General features: G+C 52.4%; 6 protein-coding genes and 1 non-coding gene across 7 annotated transcripts; 3 read left to right on the forward strand and 4 right to left on the reverse strand.

The window, feature by feature from the left end:
* Positions 1-408: 408 nt before the first annotated feature.
* Positions 409-1754, reverse strand: RHO25_006248 (uncharacterized protein; the record flags this gene model as incomplete). Its single annotated transcript, XM_065602762.1, has 3 exons — positions 409-1255; positions 1371-1522; positions 1659-1754. The coding sequence occupies 3 exons, from the start codon at positions 1752-1754 to the stop codon at positions 409-411; spliced, it is 1095 nt and encodes a 364-aa protein (XP_065458834.1).
* Positions 1755-2924: 1170 nt separating this feature from the next.
* On the reverse strand, positions 2925-3467 carry RHO25_006249 (uncharacterized protein; the record flags this gene model as incomplete). Its single annotated transcript, XM_023597088.2, has 2 exons — positions 2925-2985; positions 3040-3467. The coding sequence occupies 2 exons, from the start codon at positions 3465-3467 to the stop codon at positions 2925-2927; spliced, it is 489 nt and encodes a 162-aa protein (XP_023452527.1).
* Positions 3468-3956: 489 nt separating this feature from the next.
* On the reverse strand, positions 3957-4864 carry RHO25_006250 (uncharacterized protein; the record flags this gene model as incomplete). Its single annotated transcript, XM_023597089.2, has 2 exons — positions 3957-4549; positions 4615-4864. The coding sequence occupies 2 exons, from the start codon at positions 4862-4864 to the stop codon at positions 3957-3959; spliced, it is 843 nt and encodes a 280-aa protein (XP_023452528.1).
* Positions 4865-5413: 549 nt separating this feature from the next.
* On the forward strand, positions 5414-5513 carry RHO25_006251. The gene has a single exon. It is a non-coding gene; the product is annotated as a tRNA-Asn (tRNA).
* A 3033-nt stretch (positions 5514-8546) lies between these two features.
* On the forward strand, positions 8547-10691 carry RHO25_006252 (uncharacterized protein; the record flags this gene model as incomplete). The annotated part of the gene is made up of 1 exon (XM_023597090.2): positions 8547-10691. The coding sequence occupies one exon, from the start codon at positions 8547-8549 to the stop codon at positions 10689-10691; it is 2145 nt and encodes a 714-aa protein (XP_023452525.1).
* A 411-nt stretch (positions 10692-11102) lies between these two features.
* On the forward strand, positions 11103-12162 carry RHO25_006253 (uncharacterized protein; the record flags this gene model as incomplete). The annotated part of the gene is made up of 3 exons (XM_023597091.2): positions 11103-11192; positions 11294-11985; positions 12060-12162. The coding sequence occupies 3 exons, from the start codon at positions 11103-11105 to the stop codon at positions 12160-12162; spliced, it is 885 nt and encodes a 294-aa protein (XP_023452526.1).
* Positions 12163-12521: 359 nt separating this feature from the next.
* On the reverse strand, positions 12522-14304 carry RHO25_006254 (uncharacterized protein; the record flags this gene model as incomplete). The annotated part of the gene is made up of 3 exons (XM_023597092.2): positions 12522-12766; positions 12838-13887; positions 13944-14304. The coding sequence occupies 3 exons, from the start codon at positions 14302-14304 to the stop codon at positions 12522-12524; spliced, it is 1656 nt and encodes a 551-aa protein (XP_023452523.1).
* Between the last annotated feature and the right edge of the window lie 453 nt (positions 14305-14757).

The following is a 14757-nucleotide window of genomic DNA, read 5'->3' on the forward strand; positions in this document are numbered from 1 at the left end:
GCCTATGTCGTTCTCGTAGGTGGTGCAATTAAATTGAGACCTGATGCACCACGATTCCTAACCTCGAGGAGCGCTTTCTGCCGATGCTCAAACATCACCCGGCACCTCGGACATGTGTAGTGATCGCGTACACGTCCCTGAGCCTCTGATTCTCCTTTGTCTGGAATTTAACAGCCATGCGCGTAGTGGTGTTCTCAGCAACCGCTCGTCCGAGGTCACTTCAATGTCACGCGTCATCAGATCAGACCGGAGTTGCTGATGCGGATTGAGCGTGGCCGGGGTGCCACATGGCTCTGATGAGCCGTGAGTAAGAGGTCCTCGGTCGATCTTTCGGTGGGCAGCGAAGAGCATACCGCATATCTTTGGAGCCAATGTCCTTTTTTTTGAAAACCATCAATGCTTGCTCCACTAGTCCAAGTACTGCGAGTGCCGACTAAGACTTGCTCTCGACCGCTTAGACGACTGTCCCGCAACAGAGACGACCTGTACCTTTTCGTCCTCCGCCCAATCCGGTCGTCCATCACCGGTGATTTCATACCACTTGCCCTTTGACAAGTACAACTTCCTCACCACAGGTTCCTCCCGGGTAGGATCCAATCCCTTAGCATCTACTCCGAGATTGCGCAGCTCACTAGGCCGCACTGGAGTTTTTCGTCCACGATGAATTCGTTTCTCTGAGAGTGAGCGAGGTTGTGCTGGTTTCATGGGCTGGGGTGTTACTTTCTTGCTCGAGGCTCTCCTCGGTGAAGGTTGGGGCCGATACTCCGGCCCGCCGTCATCTTGCGACGTGGCTGACGAGGAGATTTCCGAAAATGGTCGCTTGGGGGACGGTGCGCGGGCTGACACTCCTGATTCGATCGATGGTGCGGCCAGGAGATTTGTTGTGGCAAATTGTCGCGAGGATGCTGACGGTGGCGGTTTGACCGCGAAGTCGTCGTTGCTGGCTTCTAGATCAGGAACAAGATCCTTTGCCTTCTCGGTCGATAGCTCGGCGTTGACGCCGCTGTCTCTTCGTGATGACTGCGCGCTTCTGATGGCGAGCTCGAGTATGTGAGCTTTTCCTAGCGCCAGGTCTTGGGCCGCGCAGACATCCGGAGGTGTGTGGCGGGGTCGGAAATTCTTGGACTTGCGGTGCTCCGTGAGATATTGCAGAACTTCGTCATCTTCACGTGGCGGAGGGCTACGGTAGCGTATGCGCGTGCTTGTCAGGCCTTTGTCATCGCCTCTCACGCCTTGATTCTGCCTAGAGGTGGCCCTGGTTGATTGTTAGCGATGAGAAATACGAGATGTGACATTCTTGCGGAGCAAACAGTCCACAATCGTGAGGTGCAAACATGCAAGTCATCTTGCCTGTGCAGAGGGTCACCTACATGAAAGCAGAGTCCACTGTATGACCTGATCCGGGTTCCAGGAGGTTCCGAAGCCTGACACCGAGATTTTCGAGTCGGCGGATGTGTTGCGCACCGTCGTCTTGAAGGTGCTTAAGGAGAAAGGTCTTGATGTCGCCCGTACTGTAGGATATCTGCACCTTGGTGAAAGTGGCGTGAGATGGATGTGTCGAGGTTGAGATTCGCCAGAGAAGGTAACGAGATGCGATCCGCCAAGAAGCTAGCTCCTGTGTTGTGGCACGTGCAGCCTGCCGTAGTGCCTGAACTCACGACAATACGACAATGGTAGTATGCGGCGGACTCGTGAAGCAGCGCTGCTTTTGAAGATATTGTTGATGGCTTGACGTTGAGGTGCGAGGCAGGCATGCAGGTAATCACGGCTGGAGACCCCTCCAGCTTGTCAAACGCCAAGTGCAAACGATCGAACCGGCAAATGCCAACCAGATCGTCCAGGACGTGCCACCAACCTTGTCAACCAATGAAGTTTCCTGATTCAACGAGTTGTACAACTGTTGAGGCAGAACACAGTGGCTACCGAACTACTTTCTGACTCCTTGTCTCTAAGGCACAAAGAAACTGGATCAGGCTGAGCTGACTCAGGGCCGCCAACAGGCCACGCACCACCAGTGACGACAGCGTGGTTTGTCGCGCACGCAGGTAAAGGTCTAAAATGTCTCCAAGGTTGCATGATACCTCTGTGCATGTTACTGCACTGTTTCAAAACTCGTGTTCCAGTGGCAAGACATTCGCGACTCGAAGTTGTGGAATTGAGTCGCGAGTACAACCGCAGCATCTGAATTGAGAGTCGCGTTTGCTCATCACCCCGAATGAGTGTCTGATCATGGCGGTGAGAATGCGTGCCACTGGGTCATGAGCCTGAGCGGTCAGTACCCGACGCACACCGCACAACCACGTGCCGTGGGATGCGTTTCCCACCGTCAACGCCAACATGAGCCATCGACTACGAAGCGCTGCCCTCGTGAATGCACTGTATGTTGCTCTGGTAGATCATGGCCATCACACACAATCTTGTCGCGGTCGAGAGCTGGCTGATTTTGGCCTTCGTCACATGCACGCAGGTCGTCCGTCGTGCGATTTTCCCAGAGAGGGCCCGTCAAGCAAGAGCCAGCAAGAGCCATGTGGTATTGCTTAGTGACAATTTACTTCTCATCGCAGTGCACGCCGGGCATGGCATCAGGTGCGGGTGAGGTGACCAGCTATTTCTGCTGTAGAGCAAGGCCCGTAAAACCTGTGCAGCTGCCTTCTTTAGTCCCATTGTTTTTGCTCGAGATCCCTGTGCAAATCGCGAACGTTACGTTCACCCATATTGAGCTTACCTGCAGTGGCGAGCGCGAAGCTTTGCTGGCCCCATATGACGCTCTGGTCTATTAGAAGCTGCAGGATGTTGCCAAAGGAACCGCACGGTCGCTTCACAGAAAACAAAATAGCGAGATACTGCGCATTATGAAATTCGTCTACTGCGCCCTGCGATCATGGGAGCCCCCGAACAGGTAGTCAACGCAGTGGACGAGCATCTCAGTAGTTATCCCAAAGATCCTTGATGAACCCTTCCGTTAGCTCCTTGTCCTCGCCGTACCTAGGAAAGAGATTAGCGACACTGCAAGATATCATCAAGAGCATGGTAACGTACTCTTCTTGCCACTTCTGAAAACCACCGTCCAAGACGTAAACCTTCTGGTTCTGCTCTGCGTCCTTGCCATGCAAACGTTCACGCTCGCGCAGATACTTCAAGGCGCTTGATGGTCCACGCTGCTGCGATAAAGCGCAGTGAAAGATGATGGTGTTTTTCTCTTTGAGCGTCCGCACCAACTCCGGCATGCGGTAATCATGCGTGGCTGTGGGCACATTCTGACAGCCCCGAATGTGGCCACCGATGTAGTCACTGTCGCGGACATCGATCACAGCCAGCCCAGTGTTCTGCTCGCGAACCAAAGGCGCGAGAGCCTCACGGGTGATCCGGGGAAGGTTCCCAACGTTGTAGGTTGACATTTTCTTCTTGCGCGCAGCTGAAAATTGCGTGCGAAGGAGAGGAGCGAGTCGCGTGTTGACTTGTATCATGCGCAATGGCTCTACCTTGGGGACCTGCACGAAGACGGACAAAGCCCGGGTTGGTCGATTGTCTTGAGTCAAATTTTAGGCGTTGCTGATAATACGGACTGGCCGCACCAATCGCGGATCGATCTTGCACAGGCCTAGAGGACGCTGTATTTGCGATGTCTCTCACGCGGGCGAGTGGCCTGAACACATGTTAGATTTCCATGGAGTGCAACAAACAGAGAGGAGCAGTACTGACGTGGCTTGAGGTGGTTACAAGTTGAGAAGTGGTTGTGTCAACGGAAAAGCAGGCTGGACTGGCAGGAGGCGAAGTTGGGGTCGCTTCGGATTCCGTTCCGATAATCAAATTTTGATTACACAATTGAAGAGGTGTGCATGCAGCAAACAGCAGGCACATAGTCGAGGCAATGTCATTGTCATTGCGATACAACTGCGCAGAGGCTTGTCTACAAAGCCACTTGAAAAGCCAGCTTGTTCCTGTGCCTCGCATCATCACAATTTCGAAGGCTTCCACCTTGGCTTCCGCTTCTCAACAAAAGCCCTCACACCCTCTGCCATGTTCTCACCAGCCTGCAACTTCGGCTGCCAATTCTCAAGAGCGTATTTGGTAGCATTTTCAGCGCCCATACCTTCCCAGCCAAGTTTGATACCTTCTCTACTCACAATCACGGCATCCGGACTGTTCGCCGCAATCAGACTCGCATACTCCACAGCAGCCTCCACAACCTCGCCTTCCTTGTCACCAACGACTTTGTTGATCAGTCCCCACTCAAATGCCTCTTGAGCAGACACCGTCCTCCCAGTCAAAGCCATCTCCATGGCCCTCGGCCTACCTATCGTCCTGATAATACGCGGTAAAGCTCCTGCCGCAGCCACAACGCCAACCTTGACCTCCGGCAAAGCAAACGTCGCTTTGGGCGAAGCGACAACCAGATCACAATTCACAATCATCTCGCAGCCTCCACCGAAACATATGCCATTCACAGCAGCGATGACCGGCTTCTTTCCACTCCGGCGAGAGAGCCCGCCGAATCCATTACCACTTATAGACTTGGGCGTCTTCGCAGTGTTCAATGTGTTCCACTCTACGTGGCATTAGCCGCTCTCACGGACGCTTATCCTCTTCGCATCATATGCATATATCTCCTACCTTTTAAATCCGCACCCGCACAGAATGCCCTGCCTGTTCCGGTGATGATGCCTACAGTGAAAGCTGGCTCTTTGTCTAGCCACTCCCATATTCTCTCCAGCTCTTCTGTGAACTCTGCATTGATGCAATTCAGGCCTTTGGGCTTGTTCAAATGGACGAGCAGAATGCCGGGTGCTGGGTAGGAGATGATGGAGTCTTTGGTTGGCGGCTCGGGATAGGTGAGCTTAGGCTTGCGGGATATGGGCGCCATTTTCGAGAGGCCTCTATGTGTCAGTGAAGCCCATGTCTATGCTGATTCAGTGCTAGTACTGCTAGAAGAGTCAGACAGCCATGTGTGTAAAGTCGTCAGTGAGGTGGTTGAGCATCTTGTGGAGACGCGCTTCGTGGACCGAGGCCCATCCTCTCGCTCCTGCTACTCGACCTTGCGACATTCGACACATATCTCTCTCGTCAATATCTTGAAAGACAACCTGTCTGGCTGTACTCCAGCTCCGAGGACGATGGCATTTTCCAAAGATATCCATACGGTCTGAAGCAAGAGCTGGCGGACCCGCGTCGGCGCCGCGTCGCGACGTGTTGACGGAGCAGAACCAGACCCACGAAAATCGATCTGCATCGTCGAAGCGCAGCGCACGATCAGTACCGGACTTGAGCAGAATACGTCTGATGATCGGGATCTATTGGACTTTACATCGAGCATGCTTTCCAGCTGCACCCACAAACAGCCCTCATGAATGGTAAGCACATTGGGAGAAGCATGATTTACCAATGAGAAGTCGATCCAAGATCGACTCCTCCATCCTCCTTGGCGCAATTGGCTAGCGCGTTCGACTGTTACAACACTTCCCAGTGTTCTGCAATCGAGAGGTTCACAGTTCAAGCCTGTGAGGGTACGTGAATACTGCTCGTGCGCATCCAGATCATCAGCAACTAACGAACTATTAGGGGAATGTGTCAAAGCATGAAATTCTCTTTTGGTTTTGCAGCACCCGCCATCTTTTTGCCTCTTATTTAAGCCGACTTTGTAGGGCGGGGCATGTCGTTTTGCTGAATATGAGATGGCACAAGAAGAGTCAGGGTACCGCCCCTTTCTCTCCTCGTTTCTTGGTGGACAAGCATAGCATTTCAGACTCCGCATACGCCGTGACCTCAGCACCTGTGCATGTAATTTGCTACCTTATCCTCGAGCCTCCACCGTTGCGATATGGCTGCCATCTGCTCTTCGGCATATAGTCACCACCCCAAGCTCGATCGATAGTCTGCCGCACCCTGTTGGCGTGTGATACACCTAGGCTTACACTGCTGTTCGTCCAAGCTTTTGTGGAATGGTGCTGCTGGCGATCAAACTGTCCTCTCAGACGGGCCAGAACTGTGCACACTATCGATCGGGCCTAGGGTTGTGACTGTACAAACTTCACTTTGCTCATCATGAATCGCTCATCACCTCGATTCGATCACTGATTTCTGTTTGGCGACAACGCGGAATGGAATACACGATGCATGCCGCCAAAATATGGAACCAGGTAACTCAAACTCCTTCACAACAGGACTCTTGGATATTTGGTAACATCAACCTGTGAATGACATATCAGCCTTTGAATGGACGATCTTTTGCGCTTCACAGGTAGCAACACTTCATGTAGCCATCCCAAGCTTCCCCGCCCGTTGCATGTAGACAGTCTACAGCCCCAACACTGCAGCTGTAGAACGGAAGATAGGGCTCTTCTAAAGTGGGTATCAAGCTCGCCCCCTAGGCGAGGCAATTGCAAATTGATCTTGCTCTATGTCGAATCAATTGGCAGCCTCTGCGTGTTTCTAGGACCATGTCTGCCAATTGAACGCAGCGGAGATGTTCCCAAAGGTGCATTGCAAGAGCGTGTGCTTAGAAGTTTAATACACAGCCCTACATCCGTTCCACGGCTGCAGTATTAGGGCTGTAGTCCAGCACTTACAGGCAGGATACCATGCTTGCTGGACCACGAAGGTAAACCTATCATCACCATGTGTCGGCAAATCTATATATCATTGCCGGAGCAGGAGTTCCATAAAGCGCTGCCATCTTCGCTCGATACCCAGCGACTCCGACCGCAACTCCGGATCACTTTGCAAATCTACAATCATAACACTTCCTCAGATCTTCTAGCTATCCGAACATGGCCGTCACCAACACCCTTCTTATCATCCTTCTCACGCTTGGTGCCGCGTGTGCCGCGCCTTCTCTCGTAGGTGTTGATGTCCCATCGTCATGCACACCATCTCTGAACACATAATGGCCTGGAGTCTTGCTGAATGTTCGAAAAATCAGGATGCAGTCCAAGCGCGATTCATGGACTTGGCGAATCACACCCGAATGGCGCTTCACCTTGGAGATGACGGAGTCGCTCGTGCCTTCGATGCCAGTGGTTTGGTGCTCGACTACGTTCGTCTGTCAAACGTTGAGCTCGCGGTCTTGGAATCGGACATCCCTTACGAGCAAAGAAAATGGACTTTGGTAAGTGATCCAGTACATGCATCCGTCCAAAGAAAAGCGAACAGATTCGATACTTCACCAGGCGTGCTTGCTGGTGATAATGAGCTCTACAGTCGAGAAGGTTTATTCGCTTACCAGAGATGAACATTGACAGGTCGACGGCAATGATGTTGACGACGGAAGGTGTCAGGAACCAGAGAGCCATATCCTGCCGAAGGGGTTTTGGCTTGCGAAACAGGACATGAGTCTCAAGCGAGACCGCGTGTCAGCACTCTTCAAGCGTCTAACGCTATGTTCAATACCGGGCACTATCTGCACTGCCGCCTATTCTTGTTACAATCCGTACACGAGAGAGACCTCGTGTTCCTGCACAGGAGGAAATCTAAAGCACTGCGGCGAACCTTGAGGTATAGAAGGACGGAGCTGCGGGCAGAGGGGGGTGAAAGGGTGCGGACAAACAGGTATGGGATGGGTGAGATCAGCTCGCTAGCACGGAAGTCTGCGACGTGTTCAGCTTGCTACGGTAGACCAGTGTACTTCGTCTGAGCCTACCGACTGGGTATTGTCGTTCGTGCTGTGGTCCGTTGGTGTGAACGTGTTCCTCACTGTGGCAAGTACTGGCAGCCGTTAGGCAAGAGTCCGTCGAGATGTCATTTGATCAAGTAAGAGGCCGCCTAGCCGCGACTAATCGCTCCCGAGTCTTGTGCATATATGGATCGGACGACTGAATGTTGCCTTGTGCATGTGCATCTCATGAGATGGGGGTGGTCTGAAGGCAAGGCTTCGTATCTCGTATTTTTGCGAGCAACTGCAGGCAGGGATGTTGTTTATGCCTTGGCTTCATTGTTTCAGTTTCGTGAGACTGAGATGTGTCCAGCCTACGGAAGTAGACCAATGCAGTCCATCTGAGTTTGCTCTGTCTACTCGTATCATCGTTCGTCGCTGTGCTCGATTGGCTTGTATGTCCCTCATTGTGGCGGGAGCATGATCATTGTGGCTTGACCTCCACCTTTCGACCGCACCCGGTGCGGCTGAACCCAGGCACTATCGCGGTCTGGGTTGTTTCGTGGCTGCTCTTCAATCCGATTGGCATCTCTCTTCTACACCTGCAGCTCGAGGCCAACTGTAGACTCGCACGAGGCAACAACTACCACTAGCCGGACAATCGTAACCCGGTCTGGCATCGTCGGGGCTTCAGGTGTCGCAGAGCCGCTGTGGCTGATACTGAACCCTATAAGGAAGTGGAGTGGTCACTCAGACCCCCGGCAAGCTGGCTCCTCCCAAAGGCATCTACACCTCGCGTTCGCCCTTCCGTCGTCCCCTCCTCATCTCCCTCCTGTGCCTGGTCTTCATCGTGGCGCTGTACAATCTAGTGCCCCGCCTACGGCTCCTCGTGGAACAGATCGCCGTTCCAAAGGCACCCTTCAGCTTCCCCACACGCCCCATCACCACATCGACGACAATGGGCAAGGCATTCAAGAAGCCGCCTCAGGCGCCACCCGTCTTCACGCATACTCCGGAGACGGTGATCGAGCGGACGAAACGCCTGTTGGACGCCAACAAGGCACTGCAGGACAAAATCGTCAAGGACATCACACCTGAGACGGCGACGTTCGAGAACGTCGAACTGCCGTTTGCCCAAGATGATAACAATATGGCGCTGGAGGCACACATCATTGGCTTCTACCAGGCAGTTTCCACAGATGCCAAGCTGAGAGATGCATCAACGGAGGCCGAGAAGCTGATGGACGAGTTCAGCATCGAGTCGTCGATGCGCGAGGATATCTTCAAGCTTGTCGATGCTGCGTTCAAGAAGCAAAAGGACGACCAGAAGTTGGACGCTGAGAGCAGACGGTTGCTGGAGAAAGATCACAAGGGCTACATTCGAATGGGTCTGGGCATTCCTGCTGGGCCTGATAGAGATCGTTTCAAGGAGATCAAGAAGAGGCTGTCTGAGCTCTCGATCACATTTCAGAAGAACCTCAACGAGGAGAAGGGCGGACTGTGGTTGACACCAGAAGAGCTAGACGGCGTACCTGAGGATGTCACAAGCGGATTGCAGAAGGGCAAGGAAGGCACACCGAGTGAGGGCAAGCTATGGCTGACATTCAAGTACCCCGACCTTTTCCCGACGCTGAAGTATGCGAAGAACGAGGCAACGCGGCGCAAGGTATTCGTTGCCAATGAAAACAAATGTCCGGAGAACATTGAGCTGTTCAAGGAGGCTATCGTGCTCAGAGATGAGAGTGCCCGTCTGCTCGGCTACCCCAACCATGCTACCTTCCGCATTGAGGATAAGATGGCCAAGACGCCAAAGACTGTCGACGACTTTCTTGGTGACCTGCGCGAAAGACTCGCACCTGGTGGCCTGAAGGAGATTGAGAAGCTCAAGGAGCTCAAGAAGAAGCAAGGTGCTGATGGCGACAACTACTATCTGTGGGACCACCGATTCTACGATACTCTCATGCTTGAACGCGACTACCAGCTCGATCAGAACCGCATTTCTGAGTACTTCCCTATTCAGACATCCATCAGTGGCATGCTGAACATCTTCGAAGAGATCTTCGGACTGCACTTTGTCGAAGTACAAGGCGAGCATCGCGACCAGATTTCAGAGACGGGGAAGGGCGATGATATCGTTTGGCACCCCGACGTCCAAGTCTTCTCTGTCTGGGATGATGAGAGTGAAGGCGGCGGCTTCGTTGGCTATTTGTATCTTGACCTCTTCCCACGTGAAGGCAAATATGGTCACGCGGCAAACTTTAACATCCAGCCAGGCTTCATGACTGAGAACGGCACACGACGCTATCCTGCTACTGCTCTTGTTTGCAACTTCAGCAAGCCAACACCGAAGAAGCCTTCCCTGCTTAAGCATGACGAGGTTGTCACACTCTTCCACGAATTAGGGCACGGCATTCACGATCTTGTTTCCAAGACGACGTACAGCCGTTTCCACGGTACTTCCACTGTCCGAGACTTCGTCGAGGCGCCATCCCAAATGCTGGAGAACTGGTGCTGGACTCCATCCCAAATCAAATCGCTCTCCAAGCATTGGTCGCACCTGTCACCGGAATACGAGGCCGCATGGAAGGAAACCGGAAAGGAGAAGCCTGCGCAGTCGGAGATGCCAGACGACCTCATACAGTCCATCATCAGCACGCGCCACGTCAACGACGCCCTCTTTAATTTGCGCCAGCTGCACTTTGGCATCTTTGACATGACCGTGCACGAAGCACCTTCACACGACTGGGTCAAGGGCCTCGACGCTTCTGAAACGTACAACAAGTTGCGCAGCGAGATCAGCAAGCTTGACGGACCAGAGACGCTTGGCGAAGGTTGGCTCTGGGGCCATGGCCAAGCCACCTTCGGTCATCTGATCGGTGGGTACGATGCTGGATACTACGGCTATCTCTCCAGTCAGGTGTACTCAGCAGACATGTTCTACACGATCTTCAAGGCTGATCCAATGAACGGCAAGGAGGGCAGGCGTTACAGGCACATGGTGCTCGAAAAGGGTGGAAGTCAAGACGAGATGCTCACGCTAGAGCAGTTCCTTGGACGACCGCCGAACACTGAGGCATTCTACAAGGAGCTGGGTCTGTCATAGATATTGCAAGTGCCTCATTGCACCTTAGCGCTTGCAATGATGCTTTGCCGCGCTCATTACGAGCTGCGGCCTTATGAAATGCGACGAATTGTCCGATGTTCACGAGTATCATATTTGTTCATGGCGCATTATCAACATCAGCCGCTCCCGTCATGTGCGGCGTCTCGTGTCTTATATAGTAAGCTGCTTCTATCGAGTTCTAGAAAAGTGAATAAGTCGGCAACTTTAATCCGGAAATGGAAGAAAGCGCGTGCACAGCCCCCCACTCAACCTCACGTTTCACACATGTTTTGCATCAACCTGTACTCTGCAACAACATCCCTAGGCGCTCACTCGCCCTAAGTACTTTTGGCCTTCCCATGTCGCGCTTGAACATATAACAAGAACAGGCAAGCGTGCGCCCATCCAAGAATGTCATACTTGGCAGAGCAACTCAAAGAGAAAGGCAATGTTGCCTTCCGGAATGGGGAGTACCACGAGGCCGAGGACTTTTACACACAAGTAAGTACTGCCTGTCGAGTTGCTTGCACAATGTTGCGCAAGAAGAGTCGCGCGACTGTCATGCAAATCGCGATGCGACTTCGATTACTAATAGGCAGCAGGCAGTCCAGAAGTACTCGCGGAATCCGTTAATCTTCACGAATCGCGCCAATGTCCGCCTGAAGCTACAGAAATGGGATGATGTGGTAAACGATTGTCTCAAATCAATAGAAATCACTGGACCGAATGGGCAGAACCACAAGGCATGGTACTTCTTGGCGCAAGCGCAACTGGCGATGCATCATCCTCATGAAGCACTTTCCTCAGCACTGAAAGCCTACGAGCAAGTCTTACATCCAGCGCCCGCAGCGAAAATTAGCCCGCAAGATCTCCAAACTTTCTCAAATTTCGTCCTCAGATGCAAAAAAGAAAAGTTCCGAGCTCGGGATCGAGAACGACTGAAGCGACAAGGCGAGCTTCGAGCCGAACTGGAAGAAACGCTCGAAAGGCAACGACAGCAGGAGACTGATGAGATCGCCGCACAGCTGCATCGTGGCGAACTTGGTCAAGTTGAAGCTTCGGAACGAAGTGAAGAAATCCGGAAGCTCTACGAGGATAAGAGTAATACCTTACGCACAGTCTTCGAAATTGCCGATCCACAGAACAACAAACCGCGTGAGATTCCCGATCATTTGATCGATATGATTACCTTTGAACCTATGCATGACCCGGTCATGACGAAAAATGGGCATTCGTATGAGCGAGCGACGATACTGGAGCATTTGAAACGCACGCCTACGGATCCTTTGACGAGGTAAGTCACTGGCGCTGAGAATCTTCGTCCGAAGCTCAATCGATTTGGCGCAAATAAACCTAACATGCAAACAGAGACCCTCTCAAAAAGGAAGACCTACGACCGAACTTTGGCCTCAAAGCCGCCTGTGATGAATTCTGGGACAGTGGAGCGCGAGAATGGATTACGGACTGGTGACTATGCCACAAAGCGGAGTTTGACAACCAAGGAGTCCTTCGCCATACTTTCGATGTAGATATGTCGCCAAAGACTGCTCATACGACAGAAGCTGCCTCGCCAGGAGCGGAACGTGCAGGAAAGCGAGAGCGGTTGAAGAAGTGGGCGCAGCGGACTTTCGCCCCTCGCGATTCTGATGTGCAGATTGACTAGGCGTCATCCATTCGAAGTCGACGGAGGTTGAGACGCAGAGTCAGAAGTTGGATTGGCATACACTTGCGGAGCGGCAGTTTGAATGAGGGTTTGACCTGATGATTTGTGATTGGGAGCTGCGTTCCAAGCAGTCTTCGCCAATATCTGTACATGATTCTCACTCCTTTTTACGATTTCTGCTCGAGCAAAGTTAGACGACAAGGCATTCCTTCCGCAGGCTTTGCTGTCCCCAATTGGATCTGATACGCCCTTTCGCCAAACTGTGTCTGCACGCCAGTTGTCGAGCTCGGATATCCACTTCTGTCGCCTTTCAGTTTCCCTACTTCGTCATACGCTGCTTCGAAGTCGAATGTCCGCAAAGTCATCGCCAGAATAATCTTGGTCTCTATGATTGCGAGTTCCTGGCCGATGCCTGCGATTGAGAGAGTGTCAGCATGGAGATTTCCGACCTAAAATCGGGAGAAGCAAAGTGGTGAAACTTACAATTTCTCGAGCCCTTGCTAAAAGGTACCCAAGCCTCCTTGTTATTCTGCGCGTAGACTGCCGATCCGGGCACGAAGCGGTCAGGGTCGAATTTGTCCGGTTCAGGCCAGTACCTTGGATTTCGATGCAGTCCTACGTTCACAGGCCAGATCATGAAGTTCTCAGTCGGCATATTCTCTCCCGTGTCAGGGTTGTGAAGAGTGTAGCCAGGCCGGCCCAGTCTGATTGTACTGGCCGGACTGTCTAGTCGCAGGACCTCTTTCGTTACGGCTAATGTGTATTCGAGCTTGTTGAGTAGATGTGGTTCTGCGATGATCTTTTCGGCGACTTGGCTTGGATCTGGACCGAAGACTTCTTCGTGTTCCTGTTTGATTTTGGCGAGACAGTCTGGTGATTTGGCGAGGTAGTAGTATGCGTAGCAGATGGTAGAGCTTGTGGTATCGTGTCCCGCGAAGAGCATTGTCTTGACGTTGCTGATCGCCGCTTCCTTGAATTCGGCATCTAGTTCTTTCATTTCGTCAACATTGGCGCCGCTGCCCTTCTTCTCCTTGAGATACGTTTCCAGTGCCAGATCAATGACATGCTTCGAGCGACCTCTGCTCTGACGGCCAGCGAAACGTTCGTCAAGACGGGCGCCGACGTATTGGTTCATCTTGTAGTTATTGTATCTTTGGATGATGGGTCTCCGAATATCCCATAGCTCACTCGGCTGGAATTGGGCTCCTTTGGCTTGCCATCGGACTTGCGAATTGAAAGCATCCACTAGCACGTTTGCTCCGCGCTGTGCATTCAGATCGATGTCAAGAACGATACGGCCAATGACGTTGACTGTGAGTTTTGTGGTAGCTTGTTCCATGCGGAAGAGATCGTTGTTCTTCGCGTGCTGAGCCATGATATCGCAGAAAACTTCGCATTCTTTGACGATTGCAGGCACCTGAGTCATGAGATGGCTGGAGGAGAAACCTGGGTTGAATGCACTCCTCCATCGTTTCCAGACTGCTCCGTCTTCGCTGACCAGATTTGCAGGGCCTCCGAAATTCCAGATGAATTCTACGACGCGGACGTACGTCAGTAACAAGATCTCGACACTTGCGTACTCGACTCACCTCTCACAAGTGGATGCTTCGGAAAATGGTTCTCAAGTACAACTTGATTCAGCATTTCGGTGTTGAAGATGGCCATCAACGGCGGACCTAAAGGCCACGGGTCGAAATAGATCAAGTCTCCCAACTTGTAATGTTCCTTCAGACAATGCATGTACGTCTGTGGTGCGGCGTCCCTCGGCTGGGTGGCGAGAACCTTTCCCATGGATATGAGCGAGCCCAGGAAGTAGTTTTGTGGCGGCGACGGCAAGCCTTTCATGATACTGCGCTGGAAATGTAGTCTCCGAAAAAATTGAATTACGCATATCGATGCGATGGCCGCTGTGGCATACCAGACGCCTCTGGAGGCCAGCAGCTCGAACATGTTGGGTACAGCCACCGGTGTGGCGGGGCCCGGAGAGTTCCAGCGGAATATGCTATGCGATAGAGAGTATATGGAGCAGAAAGAAGACGAACGAAGTCCAGGTATGAAACAATACCCTATCTCATCACCGTGTTGGATTGTGAGAGTTCAGCCGCGCAGAATCGACGACGTTACGAGCTATACGAGCGACGGGGGTCAAATACCAAGCGAGGCATCGCCGTGATGGTGTTGGTATCAAACGCTTCCCACATTAAGCCCCATATGAGCTGAGAGAGGCGAATTGTCTTCTTCGAGCTTGCTGGAATATGCTCAGAAGTATCGAGGAAGGTGTACTTGGTCTTGCTTCCATCTGTGAAACGCACGTGGAAGAACCGGACCGCGACGGACCGATTCGAAAAGTGTAACTTCGAAGCCCTCAAACTCTCTCAAGACTTCACATCAACATGATGGTGG

The sequence above is a fragment of the Cercospora beticola genome, chromosome 4 (assembly GCF_033473495.1).
Source record: "Cercospora beticola chromosome 4, complete sequence".
Taxonomy (NCBI): Eukaryota; Fungi; Ascomycota; class Dothideomycetes; order Mycosphaerellales; family Mycosphaerellaceae; genus Cercospora; species Cercospora beticola.